Source organism: Scomber scombrus, chromosome 20, assembly GCF_963691925.1.
Source record: "Scomber scombrus chromosome 20, fScoSco1.1, whole genome shotgun sequence".
Lineage (NCBI taxonomy): Eukaryota > Metazoa > Chordata > Actinopteri > Scombriformes > Scombridae > Scomber > Scomber scombrus.
Window position 1 is genome coordinate 7,898,827 of NC_084989.1, and position 27,519 is coordinate 7,926,345.

General features: G+C 38.7%; 1 protein-coding gene across 1 annotated transcript in view; it reads right to left on the minus strand.

Annotated features, from left to right (window-relative positions):
• Positions 1 to 9,898: 9,898 nt before the first annotated feature.
• The window catches only part of col11a1a (collagen, type XI, alpha 1a), an 83,500-nt gene continuing 65,879 nt past the window's right edge, over positions 9,899 to 27,519 (minus strand). Inside the window, exons 50-67 of the mRNA XM_062441706.1 lie at positions 26,971 to 27,024; positions 24,680 to 24,787; positions 24,220 to 24,273; positions 24,016 to 24,069; positions 22,888 to 22,941; positions 20,165 to 20,218; positions 18,441 to 18,548; positions 18,073 to 18,126; positions 17,506 to 17,559; positions 16,556 to 16,663; positions 15,305 to 15,358; positions 15,173 to 15,208; positions 15,009 to 15,062; positions 14,620 to 14,866; positions 13,388 to 13,500; positions 12,895 to 12,963; positions 10,698 to 10,931; positions 9,899 to 10,045 (exon numbers count right to left, since the gene is read on the minus strand). Of these exons, the coding sequence (XP_062297690.1) occupies positions 9,899 to 10,045; positions 10,698 to 10,931; positions 12,895 to 12,963; positions 13,388 to 13,500; positions 14,620 to 14,866; positions 15,009 to 15,062; positions 15,173 to 15,208; positions 15,305 to 15,358; positions 16,556 to 16,663; positions 17,506 to 17,559; positions 18,073 to 18,126; positions 18,441 to 18,548; positions 20,165 to 20,218; positions 22,888 to 22,941; positions 24,016 to 24,069; positions 24,220 to 24,273; positions 24,680 to 24,787; positions 26,971 to 27,024 (1,656 nt within the window). The remainder of the gene's footprint in view (positions 10,046 to 10,697; positions 10,932 to 12,894; positions 12,964 to 13,387; positions 13,501 to 14,619; positions 14,867 to 15,008; positions 15,063 to 15,172; positions 15,209 to 15,304; positions 15,359 to 16,555; positions 16,664 to 17,505; positions 17,560 to 18,072; positions 18,127 to 18,440; positions 18,549 to 20,164; positions 20,219 to 22,887; positions 22,942 to 24,015; positions 24,070 to 24,219; positions 24,274 to 24,679; positions 24,788 to 26,970; positions 27,025 to 27,519) is intronic.

The window sequence follows — 27,519 nt, forward strand, 5'->3', positions numbered from 1 at the left end:
TTGTATCAAAAACCAGAGTAGTGCAGCTTGTTAAGTATTTATGTGATTTTATGATCAAAAGCACTGAAACCTGCACAATTAACAGCTCTGAAATTGTTGTATTATTAACTCTATCTAAAAGTCAAGCTGCATAGACAGTTATTTTTATTCATGTGGTAATTAATTTGACAGGGACGATACAAGTAGGCATTGTTATATTTTAAAATAAAAAGCCTTTAAATACCGTAGTATTGAAAGCTTTAAAATGACTTAATGTTTTTATTCCAAATCTATGGTTAAAGAGGACTGACTGATGTTTTATGTTTTGCTGGTTAGCAGTCTCCACTTATTGCTGTCCTTGCAGTGGCTGCTTTGCTATTATATTTTAAAATCATTTGACTGACTAGTTCTGAGGCAAGGCCATTCACACACTTTAAAATCAATTTTATAAATGTGATTCATCTCAACACTTCATAAATTCAACTTCTTTCTGAATTTTACAATGGTGCCATTCTATTGGTGTCTAATCCAATATTTTCACTGCTTGTTTTGTGTCATGATATTATAGGTTTCATTACTGATCGGGTTCTCTGCCCCCAGACAATCAAGTGCGGCCTTTCGCTGTCTCCGTTCTCGGTGACAACTCAAGTAGACTGATGACTGATCTGATGATGATGTTGCTGCTGTTGGGGAGGGTGATATATTGTACTGATGTTACAAGGCTGAAGGGTAGTGTCACTTAGACAAGGGTGGTATATTTCTCAAGTTAAAGAAATATGTAGGCAAAATATCATCTCACCAAGAAGACACTGTGATGGTGTTTATACAATGGATTGTAAAGTGGTTAAGGTTTTACATTTGCAGTGTTATGACCTATTTCTTCCATGCTGATACTCCTTCAAACGCCTGAAATTCTGTTGGAATCAGATCTCTATGCAGCCTGGCCATGGATCATAAATAGCCTGTGAAGAAAAAAAGACAATGTAATCAGTATTATACAACAGACAGTTCCAGTCTGCTAATTTGATTGGAGGGGTATTGTATGAATCATAAACTACAGTATAACCCACTTCCCAATTTGAATATTTATAGCAGTCCGCCTGTCTGAATCTGTTACTAATACGTTGTGAGGGCATACGGAACGACATGACTCAAATGAATACATGCGAATTACGTAACATGTCAATCCACAATAGGTCAGTTCACCTTTCAGCTGTTTGTTGACCAGGTGCAGAGCCATTGTTTCCTGGAAGCTCTCTAACCCTAACTATAACCCTAACCCTAACCCCAACCCTAACCCTATCCTGAAAAATGAACAAAAAACTATTGAAAAATATGATACAATATACTTGATTCTCACCATTTCGCATATATCATTCTGCATGTTACATACAGACAACTTAGACATGTGAAACAGTCATCCACATACTAGTATTCATAAGTGCCATTTGTAATAAGTAGTACATAATCTGGGTTGCAAGCAGCGCAGCGCCACAGAATGATAAGTCATCAGTCACAATACCTGGGATGACATGCTGGGTCCACTAGAGGAATTGTCTTCCCTAAGTACACTTTTGGCTAGACTGACAGGACTGTGAAAGTCACCAATTGCATCAAAACTGGTTTACTGGAATTTGCGAGAGAGGAAAAAGTCATGAGAAAAAATATCCTTGGAATATAACATTACCTCGGTACAAAATTTAATATGCAACACAGACAAATTGAGACTATTAAAAATGTATTGGTGTATAAGTATGCAACACAAACAGACACATTGAGACTATTAACAATGAAACAGCTCATTCATAGCATGTGCAAATCAATAACTTGTAGAATTTCAGTGACAGACGTGTGTGAGTGTGAGTCACCATGGAGAAAAGAACTGAAATGTCCAGGTCGTTATCACACTGGGGGGCTTCAGGTGGGCTCTCACTGAGAATGTCAGCTGGATCACTTATCGTGACATGAAGACACTCCTCATCCTGAACTTCGACCTACGGGTCTGGCAGAATGATGCCAAGTTCACTGTGATGTTGGGGACCCAGCCAGCCAGCAATACTCAACAGCAATATGCTCATCTGTCATAATTAATGCGGGAAAAAAAATATGTGTTGAGTGTGTTAAGGGGTTGGTTCATTTTCCATCTAGATCCACCCTCAAGCATGTACATTTTTATTTGCATTATGACTCCATCTTTGAAAACAAAAAACAAAACGATGTCTGAGATTATTTAAAGTAGTTAGTTAAGTTGAATTTAATACTCATTTCCCTACATGTTTAATCTTCTCTGAGAAACTTGAGACAGTAGAAAATGATGTTATGACTATAACTCAGTATCAGGCTTGTAAAGAGTATGAATTGTGCTAAAAATATATAATTTCTACGAACCTGATAAAGGTGTCCTTGTGGAGTTGAAAACTTTCACAGAAGACAACCCTCTGTAGCATCTGAAGACATCCAGAACCTTGTCTCCTTTTTTTTTGGATCCTGAAAAGAGTTTGGTGTACAGTTCAATACCAGGTGGATCTTAGATGCATGTCAGTTGCTTCAGTTGTACCTCCCACACACGTTTTCATGTTCTCAGGGTTGATCAAGCGTAAACCTGAGGTGTCAGTCAGTTCCCAAATGGACTTCAGCAATCCCTCTGTAGTGCTTCTGTAGGAGCATGACCAGCATGCTGTTTCTTCAGCTCTGAACTCTTGGTTTCCTTGAGAAGCAACAACACCACCGTGTCCTCCTTGAGAAACTGTGTGCTGAGAACAGTGGCAGAATCCAACTGACTCTGCACCTCGGTACTCTAAGGACAGACAAGGACCATGCACTTGCTGCACTGAGGATAGTCCCCACTGTCCAAGTAGCACCTGGAATTGAGGTCAGTGACTTCCTGTTCCTTAATATAGATCATGACAAAAGAAAAGTCAGTAGGATACTCTCATGAATCATGATTTTCTATGCATGATTTGATGTCTATCTTAAGTGGACACTGAGATATTTCCCTGTTGGATTTAGTAAAAATCATCTTCTGGGGACCATGGATGTCTGTATTGAATAGCAATTCATCGAATACTGTAACAAAGTGATGGCCATCCTGAGAACCATATCACAATCATGACTGAAAAGACCTCTTACAGTAGCTCAAAGTGATTTAAGGTGTGTTTGATTGTTCCTTCGTGGGTCCAAATGGAGGATTGCTTACTGCAGCTGCAAGGTCCCTGTGTGATCCTCAGGGTCCTCTGATCAGAAGAACTCAGGTGCAGTTTGGTCAGCCCCCTATGTTGTTTTTCTCCTCTGTGTTGGGGAAACTTGGAGAGTTCCTGAAAACTGAAATGGGCCCTTGGAAAGATGTCCTTGCAATTATATACATAATTTACACTCACCCAGAAAAACTGGTTAGAGTCAGTATAACAGTGTTCAATAAAGTCAGTGCAAGAGCTTGAAAACTATGAAAATGTGCATAAAAGTGCTACAGTGGTAAATCTTGACTAACCCTCTTGGTCACTTTGATCTGTAAGACAGCTATTAAGGCACATCAGGGATGTGAGATAATAAATGTAAGAATTAAATCTACAGTTGAAGAGAAAAAAAAAACCTTGAGTGATTGGACCTTGATTGATTAAAAAAAACACTTGAAGTTAAGGTTTTGCCATTTGATGTTTAATTGAGTATCTTTCAAGTAGCACACTTCCTTTTTGTTGCCAACAAGCCGTCATTGTGGCATTGCTGCATCACCCTTCTCATGAAAAAATCTGTCAATCAAACAGTGCTTTGGTGTCTTTTTCAGTGGATTCTCTGTTAGCATGAATTTTCATTGTCAGGTCTTCATCTTCATACTATAAATAAACCGAAAACACAAACACAAAACATCACTTCCTGTGAGCCTGAGGGTTTTCCTTGTGAACAACCCACCACAAAGTGTTTACAAAGTGAATATACTTTACATCGCAATCGTGTTTTGTCATTCAGTGATCATGAACAGCAAAACTGACACTTATTTATATGATAATGTAGAAGATTATTACTATGATCTTTCATAACAACCCAAGTAAGTTTGATTGCTTCATTTAAATAGTCTGTGTGTCTTGAATATGTAAAAAGACCCATTAAGGATGCAAGTAATCTTCCGAGACAAACTGTATTTGTTAAAGGATTCAAAAGTAAGTTGAAAGTAACATGAGTGTGTGGAGCTGAATTTTCCCCTGAAGCCATGGGGAGCATTTCTTGATTGTTTTCTTTGCACGTGCGGTTCCACATGAGTATTCTCTTTGGTCGCCTCTCTACAAAGACCCCCACTCAAAAGAAAGTAAGATAAAAAGAAAATAAGTCCATTTTTTTTCCTGTTCAGGATAGACTTGTCAGTTGTTATAATGTGGATTTCTTTTACACTCTTCCAGGAGAAAATAAAGGTTCAGCGGTGGTCAATCCTTTGAAGTGACACAGGACATCACTTACATTTGTTACAAGGAGGAAAAAGCTGAAGGAATATTAATTACACCTATGTTTCTGCCTTAAATTTCAAGGCGAGAAGAAGACTTGCAGGATCGTAGTGAGCTGCTTTAAATAGTCCACACAGTTGTATTAGAATCAGAATTAGACATTTGGACCTGTTTAGGATAAATTAAATTAAATGTTAAAGATAAAGAGGTGGAGATGAGAACTTCAGCAATTGGTTGACATATTTAGAAATCTACTTACTTCTCTTTTGGTCAAGAGTTAGATAAAAAGATAAATGAGCCACGGATATAAAAAAGGTATATACCATGTTCAAGATTTGTGTGGTCGTCATGTTGGAGGGCTCAACAGTCATGAGGCATGTGCTGCATTTCGCTTTACAGACAGAGGAATACATGCATTGCAGGATTACTTTTTACAAGTAAATGGCAACTTTATTGTATCTTATTGTATCTATTAAGCCATATTTACATGCTGGGGGTAATTGTGAGATGGTCTTGCTTTTGTCAAAGATGCTGGACTAAGGACAGTTTGAGCCATAGCTGTCAGACAGAAGGATTTTCAGCCTAATGATACTACAGGTCCCTGTAACGGTCATTTCAAAGCAGATGATTTTGACAGAACTGAGCAAATTGTGTGTGTGATTCAGTTGTTGCATCCTTTCCAGATCATCTGAACATCTTAGTGTGTTTTCAAATCATAAGATCATAATGTTCTTTGTGGTAAAGTGTTCATATATGGTGGGAACTGATCGGAAAGATGAGCATACACATGATCTCTATCATAACTGGAATTACCACTAAACATGATATTTAAAGTAAACATTGCTTTTAGATGTTCCTAATATTGTCTTGTATCATAATTTACTGAGTCAATATAATATGTGTAATGTCACTAATGATGTGCCCTATAGTAGCATTGTAGAGTTTCTGCAAGTAGTCCATTGAAAGATGATATATACAAGTGGATTAGGGTACAGGGGCTTAATAGAAGTGTTTACAGCTTGAGTAAGCTTTAGGTATATGCTGCTGATTTTTCATTTGCAATATCAGCAAATGTATTCATTTAAAAAAACCTTAATATTTATATAACTGTACTAACATTTGGACCCCTGTCTCTCATTGGCCTTAAGGTATATATATATGTTTAATATTACTTGCTCTTTAAAGTTTTTGCTGTGCAGTGTTCAGTACTATATTCAATAAAATTTGACGCTCAGTTTGTTTGATGTTCCCATCTGGTCTTGTTATTGTTGCCTTTTATCTTTTTCCATCCCTAGAAAAATCTGAGGCGATTGAAACCAGATGTATGTGTGGGTATCATATGAAGCTGAAGTGTTTAAGAAGTTCATCAAAATGTCTCTAGTTAAACTTTTGCTGTAGCACGATTTTTTGGTCAGTATCAAAACATTGTTGTGAGCATGGATATTTTTTCCCCCCAAAATCCTGTTTTCTATATATAGTTATAATCACAATCACATTTTCACATTACAATATTCTAACCTAATTGTCCTGTTTCATATAGAGTTAATAGACAAATGACAGCAAATGTCATTTCTGCTGTCTCATGCGACAGTCGAATGTGTTCTGTTTACACGCTCATAGTGAAATGGAGCGATTAGGCTTAGGTAATGACGACTGCCAATTTTAACCATTTTAATTTGATTTACTTTCAATTTTTTAAATGTACTTACCCGTGACCGGCTCCATCATTATCATCGACACCTTAACCTTGATGATTGCAGCGCTGCTCCAATCACAGTCTGCACATCCAGCCAGGGCCATTTAGAGCTCCTGTTCAATTCCAGGGCATCAGATAGTAATAACATTTTGGATACATAATACCATGCTATTAAGAGAGATAAGGGAACGTTTTTTATTATATGATACAATACAGATCTATAATGTCACTTCATGTACAAATCACAGGTGGGTGGAACAACAATCTGAGTTCAGTTCGGTTCAAAAACGCTTTCTGACGTCTAATGGTCCACTGTGGGGTTTCTCTGGGGTCTGCTGTGGACATTTCATCTGTAGTGTCGGCTGATGACTCTGACTCTGCCCCCTCTCCATTTAAGACTTCTGCAGTGTGATACTGGACCACAGTTATTGTCAACTCACTTTGGGGGTGTGACCGAGAGTGCACTGGTGTATGAAGGAGGATTTGTTGTTTGACAGGTGATGAAGAAGCTCTTATAGGAAGTGTGTGGAAACAGTTTGGTGTCTGTTTTTTTTTTTCAAAGTGACCACCTATTGACCTAGTAGGGCAATGGATGATTCGATCTGTAGGTACTGTCAAGGTGATCTGCTCCCCACAAACCACAAACATTTCATCATCGGCTCATCAATGCAGCATTTCTCTTGTCAACCACACGGTCCGGTCCGACATAGCTTCAGAGGATGTGTTCAATCTTGATGCTTGGTGTATTATTGGAACTCAGGACAGTTTTGACAGTCATCACTTTTGCGTACTTCGTCTTTAGTTGTCAGCAACTTTCACAACTTAAGGCAGAACCATATGGCCAAACTTCACACGCTACAATTGCACAGTGGCAGCTTGAGAAACAAGAAGTGTGAGATGAAGAGGAACTGAGTTTGTCCAAGACTAGTTGCACTAGACCTCAATTATTTACATATAACTGCACTGTTCAGATATATCTGAACATTGACCTCAAACATTGATGCAATACATTGTATGCAGTGTTGTATTATTATTTTATGTATACACTACATACTGACTGGATGTTTTTCTCTTATGTGAAGAGAACAAAAATTGTCTTGTGTTTTTTATTGAGGATTTGATTTAATAATAATACAATAACAAGCCACTGGGCAGCTTTATAACAATTTAATAGATATAGAAATCTACATTTTTGGATAAATTAACAAAAGCTCAAATTCTAAATAATTGACACTTGATGTTGCCTGTTCATAGATGGGAGCCTGGAGGTCCCACTGGAAGTTGTAGCTATTCAGAAGACTTATGTTTAGGCACATAGGTGATTAGATCTGCCCCCAGTAACTGAATTTTAATCCAACAAGTAACTAGTATCATGCTTGATTTCTCATGTTTATAAAAAAAATAATTTTGTGAAAATCGGTTCAGAATGAAGCAAGTTAAAGTTGTTTACCAGTGTTTACCAGACACTGTCAATCAGTATGCTGGACGTGCAGACGTATAGTGGAAACATACAGCAGCAGCCAATGAAGTATCTGTTTTTATGTCTGTGGATGCAACTCTTGTGTTTGTGTCATATATAATATGAAGTTGCTGCAGCCTATCAGGTTAGCTTAGCATGAATACCAGCTAGTCTGACACACAGATTTTGGAAAATTGTGTTACCTTTGCTATCTTCTTATCTAGCAAATAAGCCTACTTCCCAAAATATCAAAGTATTCCTTTAAGTGTCATTTTCAATATTCAATTTCGATACTGTTACGTTGGAGCAAATGCTACTGAATTTTTGTAAGGCAACCACAATATGGATTTCTTATGTGAAAACCAGCCGTGAGTCACACCAACACTCCTGTGATTTGTTGCAGTCGACACCCCTCTTTATCCAACAAAGTCACATAAAATTGTCATGCATTTAAAATTTCATATGAATTGGAATCTTCTCATCCAGAGAAGTTTTTAACTATGAAAATGCTTACAGGTAATTTCAGGATCGGAAAGGAGAATCCCCCAAAAGCTCAACCCACACAAAAGTAATTCAGGTTTGATATAAAAGGTTTTTGTGACAAAAAACAATTCACATTTGCCATAACATGCAGCTTTGTAAGACATGCATGCTAAGATTACTGCGCTATAATCCCTATTGTCCTTATGGGAGACTTTACATTCTCTCTGTATTGTAAAACTCTTGATGTTTCCCTCTCTGAATGAAAAAATCCACTGGAGATAAAGTGAATGTATGTGTTTTTGTGTTTGTGTGTGCGTGTGTGTGTGTGTGTTTCAAGTCACAAGCTAATCCTTCTCAGTGTCACATCCACCAAATTTTGGAACACTTACATAAGCAGATCTTCTTTTTTTTTCAATCCCTCCTGGGACAAACAAAAGGAGACACTTTATTGAAGTTTCCATTCATATACTAAAAATGAAAAGAAATTATTGTAAGATGGTACTTTATTGGTTTCAAGAGAGATGGAATTGCACCAGCCCAGAGTCTTTAGTTGAATTAACACATCTTTGATTTAAAGCATTTGACATGTACAGTAGGTAATCTACTCCAAAGTCATTTTACACAAACAATTGAGACATTCACTTCACCGTTGTTTAAAATCCAGTTTTAATATTTAAATGAACTATAAAAAGCACATTAAACCATTTTCTCATTTTAGTTACAAAAATGGGTCACCTAAAGGGCTTCTCATTGCATTCACAGAAGGATTTGAACAGTGGATGTCTAGCAGTTACGTATTTCTCTCTTTAAAAAAATCCCCACCCAAAATATATAAACTTAATTGCTTAACCAAGGTATATACAGGGCATAACATCCTTGCATCTTAAAGGTTATCAAGAAAGTTTGAGGTATACAACCAAAATAAAAAGCCTGTCAGAAAACAAAACTGAAAAAAAACAACAAATAGAATTAAATAAAAGAAAAATGAATGCCATGATTGCTTCCTACTAGCACAGGATCACAACATTAGTGGGAGATGTTGCCGTGTACGTGCTGGTGTGATAACTTCCAGTTGTTTCACCTACGGTCAGGAGGGCAAAACAGCAAATAACCTCAAGCTTTGGACTGTCAATATATACAAAGGGCATACAGTCTAATTTAGCAATAGAGAATTGTTTGAATGCTCACTTTATTTGCTTCATGACAAGTACACAGTATGTGTTGAACAAACAAAAAATACCAAAATTATAAATTTATTTGATTTAATGATGTCTTTAACTTACACTGTATATCTTTGAACCAACGTTGAAATTAAAGAGCCAGAAGCAGAATCTGATACACATGCAAGTTTTGAAAGTGGATTCAGAAATAACAGTATTGTACAAAATAATAATTACAGTTTTTATAATTATCAAAATACACCTTCTTTTCTTAGCACCTCTTTATACTTTTTTGTGTGTTTTGAACAAGCACCATTGTAGTCGTTTTCATACAGCACCTGGAGAATCCAGAGAGGAGGTCTGTGTCCCCTATGTCTCCCGACCCCCTCTCTTGGTTACCTCCGATTCACCCTCCTCTGCCACGCTTTCAAATGTCCTTCACCTTTGCTCCGTGACGTGGTTAAGTCATGTGGTTCGAGCCCTACAAGGGCAACAAGTATTTTCCTGGGTTACACGTACATACATGGAAAGACATGTTTGCTACACCATCTCTTATTCAAAACTTGCATGTGGCATAGAAAAGGGTGGGGGGCTAGAAATGGGGTTTGGTGGTACCCAAAACGTCTCAACTTGACTTTCTTTGCTGGCCCCATCAAGTCCTTTTTTTTTTTCTTTTTTTCTTTTTTATTTAGCCAAGGAAGCAGACGGGCCCAACTTCAAACCCAAATTTCTGGTTAGGGTCCCCAAAGTCAGTCAACATGACATCCATGATTGGAACCTGATCGATTTTGGGAGTATTAATCTCCATCACAGTCTTTCCATAGCCCTTCCTCATCTGCAGAGAGAGATAGAGACACACACACACAAACATAAAGGACCAGATTAGAGATGCACACCCAGAAGAATAAACAGATTTATTTCATGTTTCCAACGCCACAACACATTTTACTGTGTGTTCACACTACGAGAAAGCTGATTATCAGGTCAGTCAATTCATTTCCTGCAGACCTGAGCTACTGGAAAAACTATGCTAACGTGTGGCTTAGAAAATGTGGGCTGTCACCAGCTGTCATCGACTACAATCACAGCTCTCCACACCTCCTGTTAACGTGCCAGTTGGATTTCATTTCAGGTGTAATAGTTCTGTTCAGCAAGTGCCAAATAGATCAGAAACCGATTACAACCGTTCAAAGCTTGACAGTTCTTCAACTTTTATTTCAAACACCACAGGAGTAAATGTGTCAGAAATCATGCTGGATTTTTGTTGAATAATCACTTCTTAATTAGTTTTTTTCTCAAGCAGCTAGCTAGGTCAACTTATCCAAAAAAATGAAACATGAAGGGCGAAACAGCAAAAAGCATTTTTCTTTTGAATCTCTCACATAATTTCTCTACTTGTAGTAACACACAGTCAGTCTGAGTGATGTCAGTGACAGACTCATCCACATAATGCCTCATTTGGACACACAGTATCTATGGACACTTACCGCACATCCGTCTGAGACGGTCTTGATGTAGGGGTTATTGTCGTAGGACATTTCCTCATCGTTGGCACCCAGGAAGCGCACTGCCTTGTCGTAGCTGTCACTGGTGGCGTCGTGCCACGCCACGGACTGGTGGCAGCTGTAGGTGAAGTTTTGCCTGGCTGAGGCTGTCAGTAGTCTGAGGAAGGTCATCTGTACCATGTTTATTGAGTTTCCATCTGCGTCAACATAGGAAAACTGTGGAGGGGAACAAGTCAATATGTAAGAACATAGATATGCATTTTCACTTAACAGCTGGATTCAATTATTTCCTTATAAATCATAGGCATAGAAATACAAGACAATGAAATGACCAACACTGGGAGATAACCAGAAGTGATTAACATGTTTCTGTAAATAGATAAAGATGATACATGTTTTATATATCACTACTTTTACAGCTTCTCTGTATCTCAGCTGCATTACTGGAACAGAATACAGGATGAAGATACTTAAGACAGACCGCTAAATGTATATAACTCAATTCATTAAAAGAAATTCCAAAAAGTCTTGAGTTCCAGCAGAGAGAACTGAGTTAGAATTAAAGATAAAGTATGTATTATTGAAGTCCGTACTGTTTATTAATTTTGAAAAAGGTGCTGATGGTTTATTTCCTATTAGAAGCAGCAGCTAATCTAACAAGTTCCTTTGATATTGTGTAGTAAGTAAGTTCTCAACATAGTATTACTGGCCCATAAAACAGTGATGTAGTTTAGGAAAGGATCAGTTAAACTATAATAAACTGATAGAAGTGTCAGTCAGTGTTTCCCCTGACTGATGTATAAATACCAGTAAGAATTAGAGAGCGTTTCCAGCTGAGGTACAGTAGCACTCGCTGTCTTTGAGTCACACAAGGATACAAGGATAGTGTAGTTACACATCAACACTTTATCGCTACTTCTTATGACATTCCTGAAGGTTCCACAGTACTGCTGACAAGTTGAAATATGGCCACTAGAAGATGTGTAACATCACTTAAAAGCCCTCTGTTCAAATATGTGATATTTGGTCAGTCAGACTGACTTCTGCACAGATAGATTCAAGCATTTCATCAACCTTCCCATTGCAGATGAATGTTATTTCACAACCAGCCACACAAGGATTCCTTCACTTTAGCATCAATTACCTAAATAATTTGATTTTGATCATTGATATTCATTTCAGTCATTTCATAATATGCCTCAAATTCTCTGGTTTTAGCTTCTGACAAAACAAAACCTTTGAATATGTCACTTTGTACTCTGGGGAAAAAATGTTGCTTTTTAAAAATACTATATTCTGACATTTTAGACAACATGATTAATCAATCAAGAGAATAATTAACTGTTAGTGAAAATAATTGTTAGTTGCAGCCCAGCTCACAAGGCTCTGACTGGAACATTAACTCTGTGTGAACCTTGTCTGAACATGTGCATTAAAGTGCTATCAGTTCAGTGACAGTAGATGTAATGTACTTTTGATACTACAAAGCCGTACAGCGCTCTGTCACAGTCAGGCTTTTAAAGTCTAGTCTCTGTGGAAATATATCAGCGTGACACCAGTTTGATGGAGCAGGACAAACTTGTTTCTTTCATTTCTGACTATAAGAAATAGTAGCTGATGTTTACGGAGATATTTTTTAACTGTTCAAGGGCAGAGTGAGGACTAACTGAGTGCTGAAACTCTGAGGTATTCTGTTTGAATCCTCTGTTATATTTTATTGATGCACTATTTTTTATAAGGAACAGTGTGAGACTTGTAATGTTACCACCATTATGAAAAAGGAGGCACTGGTTCAAAAGGATATTTTTACTAAAAGCACCATCTTATTCATGATAAAAAATCTCTTGCTCTTGGAAATAATCTCTGTTTCTGGCTTTGCCTAAAATATGAACACACTCAATCCATTAGGTAGTTTGGGATTTCTTTATGGGGAGCAACTTTGGGTCACTGCCTCACCATTTCATGGGTGGTGCTGCTATTTGAGTCTATTAGCTTCATCTTGCCATTTTGCAGAGTCACTGCACGTAGATTGCAGGAAAGAATACGGGAAAAATAGGAGAGATGGAGCAATCCTTTTAGTACAACACTGAATGAACGAGTATCTGTTTTGTGGAGTGAGCTGGAGGAGCTGGATGAAAGAAGAAGAAGAAGCAGAAGAAGAATGAGATAAAATACTTACTATTTTACCACGCTTAAATTCACTGAACCATGAACCAGGGACTTCTTTGGGCCATGAAGATATTCTAACCTGAGGAAAACCAAACCAGAGAGAGCAGATTAATTGTAGACATTATCGTGAGCATTATTTTTTTGTTATGAACCATGCAGCAAACATGGGGAAAAAACTGTTGTATAAAGCACCACCTCATGGGTAGCATCAACATTTATCATCTGGGAGCAGAAGATAAACCTGTTTGTTATTTTAACATCTTTCAAATATTGTTTTTTACAAACTTCATAGACTCAGATCATTGTATAGTATTTGCCTTTTGGTGGTGTTTGCACCGTTTGCATCAAATCTGTACAAGCTCAGCCCTGAAGCACACAACGTCTGACTAGTGCTATGCTTTGCTGATGTGTGGGTTTAACATGACGACTTAATATTCGATGAGAAATGATGATTAGAAACAAGCAGTTAGGAATCTCGTGGGTACAATTCCAAAGTTACTTACTCCATTGGACTTCTTATCTGGGTAGATGCAGGTTTCGCCCCCGGCAGTGAAGTTACAGTAGACTTTGAAGGAATCCCCCGAGCAGCCTTGGTTTGGATCAATCCAGTATTCGCCTGAGGAGAACCAAGCACACTCAAACATCCTGTTCCACTGATGTCCACAGAAAATGGCTTAAAGCTCCATTTCAGAATTAAGTGCGCTGAATTCCATGATCCTATTTGAAGTTGTGCTTAAAGGTAATTTAGTGCTCATTTTCATGGCTTATACACTGCTGGATAAAATATTATTATTTTGCCTGAAGCAGGGTATAATTTATGAGTAAAAATTCAACAGTAAACCTAAACCAATCAACACTGACGTCAATCACAACGGTGTCTTTACCAGCCATACTGCTTACTTTTCATGTTGATGACCCTTAACGGCACTGAGGGGACTGAGGTCCCAGAAGTCATATAAAATTACTCAATTAAACAGAAGGCACATATTTACCTAAATGGCCAGACTAAAGGACACTAAAGGAAGAAAGGCAAAAGCTTTAAACCTGCAGTGCAGAACTTTTACATATAAATGAACGTTTATTATATTCAAGCCCTTGCCAAATGAGTGCAAACAATGCTGATTAAGCCTATAACCACCAGTTAAATCTCTCTGTATTTCACAGCGTACAGAGTTTTTAATCTGGTGTTTGAATGCATACTGTGCACGCTCTGTGGGCAGAGCATATGCACCAGAGACTTCCAGCGGTCGAGCGGCTAACTTCCAGTTATTTCTCAGCCAACTTGAATGAGGATAAAATACTTTAATAGTACAGCTCATAAAACGAATGATGTGCGGCGTGAAACGAATCATTTTGTGGTGTTTGTGTGATACTCAACAATTTATCTAGTGTTTTATGGCCACAACAGTAGAGACAGATAGGCTACACCGGAGACTATGATGTATGCACGTGTTTTTGTAATTACTATCACTGCCAAAAGGGGGAGACAAAAGCCCCGAACTCAAGCTTTAACACAGACAAGTCCATCTTTTGCTTTCAACAAGAAACCTTTTTTCACTTCAGTTTCAGTTTGTCCAAAGAAATGACCTAACAACAAGATTTGAGAAAATAGGGAGCAATTCTGTTGTCTCAATTACAGAGTGTTATGGAGCACTTTACCTCTGCAGCCTGACTGTGATTTACACTGATAAGAGGAAAGTGTTTTCAAACAAAAATCTCTTCTCTTTTAACTTACCATCAGGGAACTCTGGGTGGCAGAGCTGCAGGTCTTTGCATGTTCTGGCAGGGTTGTTTTGTGTGCCCATGGGGTATTTCATACGTTCAATGTCCTGTTTGAGGTTGTTGAGTGAGCCGAAGATGTCCTCCATGCCCTCGCCGTAGTCCATGAGGTTACCGACTGCGTCTGACTGCATGTCACTGGAGCGCTTGGTCTTCTTGGGTGAGCGGATGGGAAGAGGCTGGATAACCTCACCTGGTGAGCCCTGTAGGGTGCAATGAGAACAATGTTTTAGATTTCACACTGGAACACTGACCTAAGAGACATTGTACAACCTGTACAGTGATACTGTGACAGTTTTAACTTGTAGAAAAACACAGACAACAGTAGAGATCTTAAATACTCACAGGAGGACCAGGAGGACCAACTGAACCAGTGTCTCCTTTGGCACCTGCAGGACCCTGGAAGAAGCATGAATAGAAACATGTTATCCAAGCTGCATATAACACACAAACTTTGCAGAAATTATTATCACAGTGACAATATGCCTTTAAAACACTGATTTACTCACAGATGAACCCTTGGATCCCTTGGGACCTTGAGGACCCTACATGAGACAGGACATAAGCACAGCAATTTAGCAAAGTCGCTCTATCTGCAGTGTAGAATCTTAATGAATGATCGAATCACTAAAAAGACTTACAGGCAGACCAGGGGGACCTGGAGGACCGAGAGGACCGGAAGCTCCATTGATACCCTGTGATAAGATGAGATGAAAGCAGGAGTCAGCCGTATATTAAAGAAACATTCGAGACGAAAGTTTCATTGTGAGACTTGAATAATGAGAGAATCGATGTGTAGAAAAAGCCAGAATGTGATGACGCAATACAAGGCACGTGGCATGAATGCAGCATTGAGCTCAACAGATGCGTAATGGTAGCCTGCTTTCACATGGAATTATGGATTTTTTTTTAGTGGCCGAGATGGAGAGACAGCTCCACTTTAGCTATCAAGAGAAGGCCAAATACAGCACTTGAGGGCTGCTGGGTTTTTTTTACCCTGCCTTTCACAGTCATACAACTCAATTTTGGCAATGGAAATGATAGAAATGAAATGAAGCCAAAGGAAATGAAACCAAACAATACGATTTTCAGGCCCTGAAATAGAAATGGTAAACTGAGAAAAAACTTTGTTGAAGCCCTTGTGCTCTGACAAAAGTGGACATTACAATTTCATTAGGGTTAATCTCCAGATACTTAATCCAGCCCATCACCTTAAATCACTCAGCCAGGGCAGGCTGAGGTCCACAGCAGGATGGAATAGCATATTCAGTCATTCTCCAATGTTTATTTAAAAATGGATGAAGGGTGCCTTCAATCCTTTCTCAAGACTCAGCTTCAACCTCCCTTTAGTGCTGTCTGTTTCTAACTGTAAGAGGAGGGCTCGGTAGTTGAGAGTAAAAGTCTTATCATCATCGTCTTCCACAATGCAGGTTATTATGTTATTACAATAGGAATCAGATTCACAGACCAAAATGAAACTAGGCGGTTTTATGCTAAAAAGAAAATCTGCAGAAGAAATTGTTGCATATATTCAGACCAAGGTACTCCAAAAACAGTGGAGGCAGAAAAAAAACTCAGTATTTTAAATACAGTGCCTCATAGTCACATTTATAAAGATGTTTTACTTACTAAGGCTTACTTTTTTTCTTTTGACTAATTTGAATGAGTAAAAGCCAAAAAAGTAACTGAATGTTTGCAGACTGTGGAAGTGATGTGGTTAGGGAGGAGATGTGCATTGCACTGCAGGGCTCGGCTGAACCTTTTTCAATGAGTCTTAGTCAACAGCAAGTGACTGCAGAAAGTGTGGAAGGGCAAATGGGCTAAAAAATGGCAAGAGGTGGAGGGCCAATGACCAGAGGACCAGCATGGGAATGGAGTCATCAATCACTTACACCATCGCCCTTGCCACCGGGAGAACCTTGGGGCCCAGGCAGACCTCGGTCTCCCTTCTCTCCTTGTTCTCCGGGGGGTCCAATCAGACCAATCAAACCTGGGTGACCCTGTAGGATGAAAACAAATGCACACACACAAAAGTACATTAAAATAAAACAGCAATTCAGAAAGTGTGACTTTAAAACTACTGCATGCATGCATGTCTGACAAGGGCACAACTACCCTTGCTTTCTTCAACAACAATGGAGAGCACATGGCAGGCTGTGATGGGTGTAGTTTCATTACAATACAAATCTTTGGGCATAGTAATTGAAATGTCTCTCTTGCAACAGACACAAAAAAAACCTTCTCTGTAAATGCAAACGTGACCAAGACCGATTCACAACACAAGGATGATGACTTTGAAATGGGCGAGCTTTAACCAGGCCCAATGATTTGACAGCATTAAAAACGCACAGCAACACAGTGCCTCTATTGTGTGCTTTTAAACTGCTCTCTCTCAAGCCATCATGTCAGTGTGTGGGAGGCAATTTAGATAGAGTAATGTGTGCTGTCTGAATATCCTTTGCAGTTATATTTCACCAGCAAATTTGACAGTGGCAGAGAAGAAAAGAGCAAGATTAGACAGATTAGAGTGATACATCACATTCAGCTGCATATTCAATCCTGTTAAGAGTTTTTCTCTTACAGCGACAAAGGCAAAAACTAATTTGTTTCCAAAATGTTAACACGGGCCTACATTGGGATTAATGCAGCTTTTCTAATTCTAAAAAGATTTTTTTTCCTTTTAAACAGTTTCAAAGTTTTGGAAGCTGTGTGGGTAGCCTCGAAGTCTACAACAAGATCACTTGGTTCAGACTTCAAGTTTGAGCTTAATCTTACAGCCTATTTGGAACCTGGGAAATGAAACCAGTGTGCAGTCAGACATAGGAAAACGGGCCACACTCACCTTTTCACCCTTAGAGCCGGGGTCACCTTTCAGACCAGGAAGACCAGGAGGACCCTAAATAACATGAGCAGAAGTTAACAATCAATTTCACAGAGAAAAGGAAAAAAAAACAGAGACAGGACAGTATGAGACTAGCAAGAGCAAAAGCTTGAAGAGAATGAGGCAATACGTACAAAGCCACATAAAAGGGACTGTGACAGGAGAGTAAGGCGAAAAAGAGAGAACATGAAGTGTCAAAATGAGAGGGAGCAGAAAAAGAGGCAGGATAAAAACATCAATTATAGAGAGAAAAGCAGAGAAAAGAGTGCAGGACAGATAAAAACCATCAACGTATTACAGTTATGACTTGTGGGGGCAGTGTAGCTTTTTGGGAAATTCACATATCCAAAGACAGACCTGGTGTTTAGAGGCAGATTCACCTCTGTATGTCCAGTTAGCCTGTTTAGACTGCAAGCAATGGGAAACTTCCTGCCAAGCTCTACTGTTCCAAACAAATCAAACTCTTGCTAGATAGCTAAACACTGAGTGAGAGAGAGAGAGAGAGAGGGGGATATTATGCATACTAACCATAGGACCAGGTGGACCATCTTGTCCTGGGGAGCCGGGCAGTCCTTGTTCACCCTGTGAAAAGCCATTCAATTGTAGTGAGCATTATAGCCTGCTGTATTTTCTCCGGCCTGCCATTGATTTTCTGTGCTCAGCACGATGATTAATAGCCCAAACAGGGAGAAAAAGTGTGTTGGAATAAACAAGCGAAACTAAAGTATAAGCCAAATGGAAGTATTGATTATTCCATGAAGTCTATCATCATGCCTTAGCCTTACTTTTTATGTGTGCACACAGTGGGTGTGTGTCTCTGTCTTTTTGAGAGCCGAGCTGAATTTACTGTATGTGCAGAGTAAACCGGAAAGATCATTGCTGTAACTCAGACTTACGACAGGGCCGGGGATTCCACGAAGACCCTCTGGACCAGGTTTTCCCGAAGGTCCCTGGGGCCCAACTGGTCCTGTTTTACCTGCTGGACCCTCGGCACCGGCCTCACCCTGTAAGATAAACAGGAGTTGTGATTCAGGGTGAACTACATAACAATATCCAGGTATTGAAAGTTTTTGTAATAATGACAATAATGTTCTCATTGTTGGGATGATTTAACTAAACATAGGGTTCACCTCGTGTACAAAACTAACATTTTTTAGATCAAAGCTGCTGATATTTTAATTTTATTTTGAGGAGCATCAAATTCATGTTCTGTTCTCCTCCCATGATGGCAAGAAAAGATATAGTGATTGGGGAAAATGTGTGAGATGTCACTACGTTGAAATTAAGAATGTCTTTGATCAGAATATCAAACAGAAAAATAGACAAAATGTAATAAAGAATCAACTTAAATTGACTTGGTATTTCATATAATATATACAATATTGTAAATTATAATACAACAGCATGCCAAAACACTGCAGCTCATAAACAACACTTGATATCAGGTTGTCAGGTTTTCTTTCCAGCCTCATGGCATCTCACAGTACTTAAAAAAAAAAAATCAGAATTCAGGTGTGGGCTGCTTTCAGCTTTAAATTATACTGAGACAGTACACCGAGTTTAGAATGAGTAAATGGGAACAAGTAAATAACAGTCTGAGTTATCAACTGAGCCAAAGTGCTTCTGTTCCTCCAGCTGAGGGTCAGAACAGGCACAACGATGGATGTTGCTGCATCTTGCTGTTTTCATTTGAGGTTCATGTGAAAAATGGTATAGCCAAAAGATCAAAGTGTGCCACAGCGGAATACTTACCGACTGTAATCTAAAATACAGCAACATGCACAGAGACTAGACAGAGCACATGACAATAAGATATCAAGTTTGGGCTGCAAGCCATTGATAGAGGAGAGACTTCTTACAAAACACTCAGAAGTACTTTAGTGAATTTAATACAACCGCTGTGTATTATTGCTGTCCTCAAATGTGGCGAGGTATGTAGGAGATAGCTGGGATTCTTTCTTTTAAGAAAGATTTTCAAGCACATTCAAGGCAGATTTTCCATTTTAAAAACCATGACAGAGCATCTAACATATTTCATTAACTGTGGAATATGGGGAAAAATGCTTTAGTGAAGAGAGTCCATAATGCTATTAACATATGACATTGCAAACGCATACTGGAAAATTAGGTTTTACATCCGTACTCATGTAACCAGTGGATAACTGAGAAGTGAATTATCTTTTTGTAGTAAATCTGATTGATATACAGTACATAATAAGTGTAGATACACACTGATGAAACCTTGAGATTGATGTTAAAATGCAAACTCAGAGTAATTTCAGTGAGCTCTGATTCACACTAAAAAGAAAAACATGATAACTCTGAATACCTGAGGGCCAGACATAAAAAGCGTTGACTCCTTTTGTCGGTCTTGAAATTAAGCCACAGAACAATGCAAGAAACAAGTGAATCTTAGTTTTACTCAAATAGGCTGCGTCCATAAATTTCCATCTAATCTAGAGTGGAAATTAAATTACATCTGCTTTTCTGTGCTTTTAATTCAAGACAGGGAACAATGTGGGCACGACAAGGGGGAATTGGGGGGGGGGGGGGGGGGGGGGGCAGCCGAGGGACTTGCTGAGACGGCTCTACTGTGTAAAGGGTGCATTGATTTTGTTACCTTAGAGCCTTTCTCTCCTTGCCTGCCCTCTGCACCACCAGCGCCCGGGGGTCCCTGAGGAAGATGACAGGACAGTGCTTTAGCATTTCAACACAACATCAACACACACTCACACTGTACAATCAGACTGTACAGACAAGCGACTGATCATCATTGATCGTTCATAATATTTCAGAGGCTAACAGGACATAAGGAAGCAGAAAATTTTTTATTTGTTTGTATGTTTGATTCATTTCTTTGAAAATGATTGACAACGTTGAACGTATGCTTTATAAATGCTTTAGTTTTAACCAAAGAATGATCACTGCAGAGTTTGTCAGGTCGTCTCTCCAGCGTCTTGGCATTTCAGTTTACTTCTATTAGGTTTCATATTGAACAATTGTCTTGCCTGATAAATACTTGGTGGGTTCTGTCTTTGAACAAGAATGATAATCAAATGTCCTTGAAGGTGCACTGCTTCAGCTGTGTCAGGATCTATTTTAATGAATTAGACATGCCTTTGTCTGGCTTTAAAGACACAGGTGTACGATCATGCAGCCATGTACGTACACACACAGAGAGAACACACACATCCTTTTTCAGTCATGCCAGGGATTGGCAGGTCATCTTTTCTTTCTGGTCAGGATCTCTCAGCCCCACAACGATTTCTTTCAACTCCACCTCCAGTCGTCCCTCTTCAAAACCACTCTCCATCCAAATTTCACTCTGATCTGGCCGACTGCAGCCTGAGTGCTATTGACTGAGAGCCTATAATGTGAGCTCGCCTCCTGTCTTGGAGCTTTCATCTTCTCCTGATGTGTACCTCTTACTGGTGGTGAAGAGGCAGTCTCTTGATCAGCACAACGAGCCATTTCAATTGTAGCACGATACACAGCGACCAGAGTCAATGTGTAGGTGTGTACTCTTTTTCAAGGTTGCCAGAGCACCTTTTTGTTGGCGCTGCAGCACCAGGTGTATGAGACATATTTTATTACTCTTCTTAATCACACACATTTGCTAACTGTCACTGAGAAATAATAAAAGGATAAAACAATTAAGATGTGACCTCAACCCAGATAAAAATAATTAACATCAGATGAGGTTAATAAGCAATTCCACATTACTTTTGTCTAGAAGCAAAGCTGAATTCGTTGTCAGTATTAAGACATTAGTAAATCCAATGATATTACATTTGCTGCAATGCTACATTGTCTTATTCAGAATCAGAGGTTGAGCTAGAGAGAGCTTTAAGAACTGTTGCACATTTCTACAGGTAAAATGCTGAGAGGACACAACAATCCTAAACCACTCTAGCTATGAAATTATGTATTCAAAGGAGCAACCTGTCGGGAAGTAGCAGGGATCATTCTAGGTCCTTTTTCCCCCCTCCCAAGCGATTAAAGACCTGTGTGTGATAAAATAGCCTTTTTCCTTACCGTAATCCCTAGGCCATTTAGGCGCAGCGTATGCTGATACCATGCTAAATACTCAGAATGTAAATTCGGTGGGTACATTAGAAAAGCAATCAACCCCGGTTTAAAAATGCATGACATGTTTTTTCTCCCCATTGGACTGAGCCGCGGAGTCTTTGTAATGCAGTCAGTCACTTGAAATTGTGACTTTTCTTTCACAATTCAGGAGAATAGCTGCTCATTTTCATGTGAACTTAAAGCTTCACGTCATATTGGAAATATGTTAATGGTTCATCTCGGTTATGTGCATTCAAAAAGCAGCTTACTGGCTCTGATGTTTCACTCAGATATCTCAGCTTCCTACTGTGGAGTTCATGAGGGGGATCCACTTACTGGATGGAGTGAGAATGGACATTATGGAAATATTCACTTTGAATGTAGTAACATTTTTGTATTCAATCCTACCTCAGACTTTTATAAGTTTTCCCAAAGAACAGTACAGACCTAAATCTTCTTGTAATGCCTGACCAAAATCCCAAGTGATGATAATGCCCTAAAAATACCATCAACATCAATTAAATTAAAGTTATTGTTTTTTTGGGGTGGTTTTGGAGGTGGGCACTCTTGTATCCCTCCCCTCTCCTCTCATAACCTTTTAACGACTTTACCATGTCCATGTTATGCCTTTGTTTTGCTCTGGCTGTCAGTCAGGCAGCCATGGATCAATAATGTGTCAGACTTGCTATATCTCTCTCACTTTCTTCCCACTGCCACAACAACGTAAATTAGTTTAAAACCCACCGCTCCTTTCTCTCAAGCTACTTTTTTTTGGTAAGCCTTTTCAATTTCTTGGTAAGAAAAAAAAAATGGATTCATGATTTTCACATCCCGACGTTCATTTCTCAACAGGCTTTGAGGCGGCTTTTCTTCACAGAAAGCGCAAGGTTTGACCCCTTAAATCTCCCACTTTGTTTTCCCCACTCTACTTTTAATGAAAATGAATCTCTCCTGCTTTACTGTCAAGATTGAGTTGTTGAGGAGGAGTTACTGTGGCAGGGAGGGATACCGCTCCACTGGCTAAGAAGCTAATGTACAATGCTAACAGTTATACACTCCTTTCACTTATTTTAAAATACGACTAAGAAATTTGACTAACAAAATCTTTGTTCAGCAATAGATTTCATATCAAAACTTTTCACTCTTGGAAAAATGAAATGCTGCTAAACAGGATCATGAGTCTGGTCTATCTTAGATTAATACTGGAAGCATTCCAGTGATGCATACAAACAAATAAAAATGGGGTAAAATTAGTCTTAATGGCTTTAAACTCACTCTCTTGCCAGGTGGGCCAGGTGGACCAGCTTCTCCTGATGGACCTGGTGGTCCCTGAAAACAAGCAGGAAAACAGGAAATGCAGGATGCCATTAAAAGACAATAAAACAATAAAAAAAATTATATTTATATATAATCACATATGAATTTAGATGAGAGCACAGTATGCTTCACTAAATTTCTCTTTAAAGCTGCCAAAAGGACAATAACACAGAGAGAATATTGACATTTAGGGAATATTCAACCCCAGGATAGTCCAAAGGAGTTGAGCCAAAACCTAAAATTTGATGAGGCGCTACACTGACTGAAATGATACATACTGTGCTCCCTGAGACACTTTCATCCAATTATCTCTGACTTAATTGCAAGCTATCAAACCAATTTTTATCATTTGCATTGGTAAATAGTATTTCACAGTACTGAGCATTGAAGGCAGAGATATTCAGTTTTATATATTGACACAGTTACATGTAAATATGAATAACAGAAAACATGTTTTCTTCTGTAGGTTGCTGAACAATTATACTATTTACATTATTTTTCACTGAAACATCCGAGCACACAATCAGTGTTCGTAAACAAAAAAAAAATCAAATATATGACTTTACAAAGCGTAAATATCAGATTTTCTTTGTTTTCCTTTGGCAATGATAAAGGCTAATTTGCATTCATACATGTTAATAGGAGTTGTGTTTTGTTGAGCTTTACACAGGACCAGCACATTACTTTTCAGTTTTATTTCTAATCAAACTTAATGAATCTACAGAATCTATAAAGTAGAAAAAGTCCATTTACCCTACACCCGAGAGTATGAAATACATATTATGAATTAAAATGCTGCAGTGTAAATTATTTACTCACTAGATATAATTACAAGTTTTACTGCAGGCAAACTTGTGTCAGACTACTATAATATAATATAATATAATATAATAATATAACATCGAAATAAACAAGTTATATACATACTCAGTCATGCGCAGTGACAATGTAGGTGATTGTTAAAATAGTGAGATTATATTATGTGCTTGCAAAGTTCCCCTCAAGTGAACCATGTACACTACATGATAAAGTATGCTTATGCAAACACATGTTTGCTTTGTATACTGTGAAATGGCAACAACTTACCGGCTGACCGCCCTCTCCATCCTCTCCCTTCTCTCCTGCTTCTCCATCCGTGCCCTGTACAGGAGAGAGTGCAAGTTAGATTGCAAGTCTCCTAAATATCTATCCAAATATTGTTACTATCACACTGTTTACTTTGTGATTCACAATACTAAAACCTACATGGGCCTATAAGGGGTTAATATTGTTTTTGTATTTCATACTTACAGCAACACCTGGCTCTCCAGGAGGACCAGGGTCTCCAGGGAATCCAACGGGACCCTTTAAGAGAGACAAACAAGATGCATCAGTGTAGCAAAAGAACCCGAGGCGCTGCTGCTGAGACATTATTTCCCTAGATACAGGTATTAAGAACATGGTAAGTAATTTAGACAGTGATTTAGTCCTGTTGTATCTGGTTATGGCCATTGGAGGCAATTTGATAGACTTAATGATGATGTTGCAAATCCATGAGAAAAGGCCTCAGTACATGCCATTACCATGCCGGCATAAAATAGACAATCTCCCCCAATAAAAAGGCTTTTTAGCTCTTGAATATGTTCTAGGATGCAATTGCCTGCCTCAAGGCTGGTGAGAGATGTTTCATTTAAAGCAGTGCATTTAAGCCTGTGTGACTGAGTGTAAGAAAACACGCTTTACAGATTTTGAGAGTATTTGGTGGACTTACAGGGTTGCCCTTTGGACCATCATCTCCAGGGGGTCCTTTGGCACCAGCAGGTCCAGCAGCTCCAGGGGGGCCAGCTTCTCCTTTTTCTCCTCTCTCGCCTTTAGGTCCCTATAGTGGAGGGGAGTGGCGGAGGACATTCACTACATCAGTACCACAGGTGGCAGTGTTTTTTTTTGTCTGCACTGAATTGAAGAGGGGATAAAAACTGACGTGCAGTCGGAGTCCACAGAGAGAAATTGGATCCAAAGCTAATCTCAGTGTGCGTAACAGAAGACAACAACTGTGAGTGGTCACATCACTGCTGATGTGAAATGATACTGAAATGCCTACATGTATTTTTTCAGCTCTCTGACCTCCCAGATATAATGCTACTGTGTCTCTTCAGTCCTGATACAAAGGGACAACTCAATCTAAAATGTTCAGTGCGTAGCATTAGTGCACATAAAGTATATCACTGCACTATTTCTAATTACAAATTAAGACCATGGGGAGATGGTTGGTAATCTTGGCCTCACTACTGTCACACTAATTTAAAATTATAATGTTTTCAAGAAACACTATGCTCCCTGATAAGAATAAATATGTTGAACATGATTTTCATATCTGCCTTTAATCCCCTTCACCATCTGTCATTGCCTGAACTTTGAAGCCCTCAGCTGATATAATGGCGCTCTCCTTCTGTCTTATATGACAAAGCACTTTTCCTTTGTGTCATGAAAGAATCCAGCAGATTCTCCAAAATATAGTTTCATGGGGAATCTGATGATGAATTGAATATGAAATTTGCTGCACTGCATTTAGGCAGTCAGCTTCTTCTGTTAATGCGATTGTTCAGTGCAACTCTTCACCAGATGATAGAGAAGAGCTGCAGTTTTATCTATGGCTCTAAATTCCCATTAAACGTTTGGCTAAATGCAACAATGTTATTACTGTTTTTGCATTTCACTTAATGTTTGCACAACACACCACAGCTCTTTTTAAAATGTGTTAACATCCAAATGGACAGTATTTATGATCAGACGCACCTCTCTTTAAAACTTTCTGCAGTGCAAGACCTTTGTGTGAGGGGTTTACTAAATTCTATTCAATTCAGTTTGTCTCAATACCATTTCTTTTTGTTGTAGGGACTATATTATAAAATGATGTTGCACTGTTGTAATTTTAAGTTATTCTTCTTACATTGTCATTGACACTAAATTTAACACTCCTATGTAAAAGACAGTTGAAAGGCATTGTGTTGGGCTGTGCTTATGATGGGGTCTTAAGCAGCACACTGACTTTGGAAATGTCAATGATACCAGCAGTTGATGGGGAACTAGCAGGGGACATTATGAATGCTTGTAATCACACTTCTCTGCCACTCCCACTGGAGACAGGCCATTTTCAATCTGCTGCTGTACCTCAATAATGATAAATGATTCAGTAGAGTTAATAGAGCCATCAATGAGGGGTATTTGGTCAAAGTTTAAAAAAAGCTAAACAAATTGTCATAAATCTCTGTTTGACAATAACACAGGAAAGCATATGGATAGGTAAGTTAACATACAATCTTTCAAAAATATTTCAAAATGACATTTAAACAAACACTAATTCTATGATTGGATGAACCTAAAGAAATGGTATTGAAGAGCACTCTCACTACTGCTCCATTGTAGCTACAGAAACAGGACAAATCACAGCTAAAAGCTGCACTCAGCAAATTTTGTTACTGTTGTTTTGAAGCCTTGCTTCATAGTGGCTGCAATCATTGTTCTTTAGAACAGAAGCAGCAGGCATATCCTCCTGGTAATTATGTCTTAAGAGTCAGGGAAGAGACTCAATTTGGCAGGCCATGTGGACATGGGGTGCAAAGCACAAGAACCATGCTGAGATGAACCACCAGCCTCAATGTGAGGAGCAATTATTTTCACTGCAATGAATACACAGTGTTACACTGTAGGAAAAATGTTCTCATTAGATTACATTAAATATGTGTTGCTAGTGCTGCTGACACTGTTACCTACCACGCTGTAGCAAAAATAAATTCTACCAAGCTTAGCAGTGTGTATATTAAGGTAAACTAAGTGCAGCTAAGTTATTCTTTCAAAGCAGAGGCCTACACATATTTGTCCTAAGGCTAGGTGCAATGTTAAAGACTAAAAATCTAATACATGAGATGCATGTTGATCAGTAAGATGTGTTGTATGTACAAACATACATATGCATGTGCATACATACATATATACAGTACATAAAGACATATCAACACAAACATGACTGCAACATATATTTAGCTTGACAGATTTACTTACCCCAGTTCCAGGCTCTCCAGGTGTTCCTGGGTTTCCTGCTTCACCTTGTTCACCCTGTGGTTAGACAAATGTCAGTGTCAGGACAGATAACTGTTCTCTCTCATACATGGATTCCAAATTCAGACGCAGCATTTGAAAAAAGTCACACTTACTTTAACAAAACACCTTGTGCATACTAACACTTAATGACAGCGGCAAACTTGAATACATATATGGAACTTTTTTATTTTGTTTTTTTCTGGAACGGATAAAAAATAGTTGTCGGATTAGGCAAAGAATGCATTTAGTTGAGCTGTTTAACCTCTTCCACTGCCCCTCCCTACCATAGAACCATTTTTGTCTTTTTCGGGTGGGGGGCGTTGAGGGTGGAGTTTGATACCTTTATTTAAATATAACCATTTATGAACACTCAAGAATTGATACAAATGGTCAGAAATCCCTCCAAAATACCACATTAAGACACCAAGACCTTCAGAAAACAACAGAAAAAATGAATGCTGTAATTTGGTATCAAAAACTTTCTGTGCGAATTGCATTTTTGGGCAACTG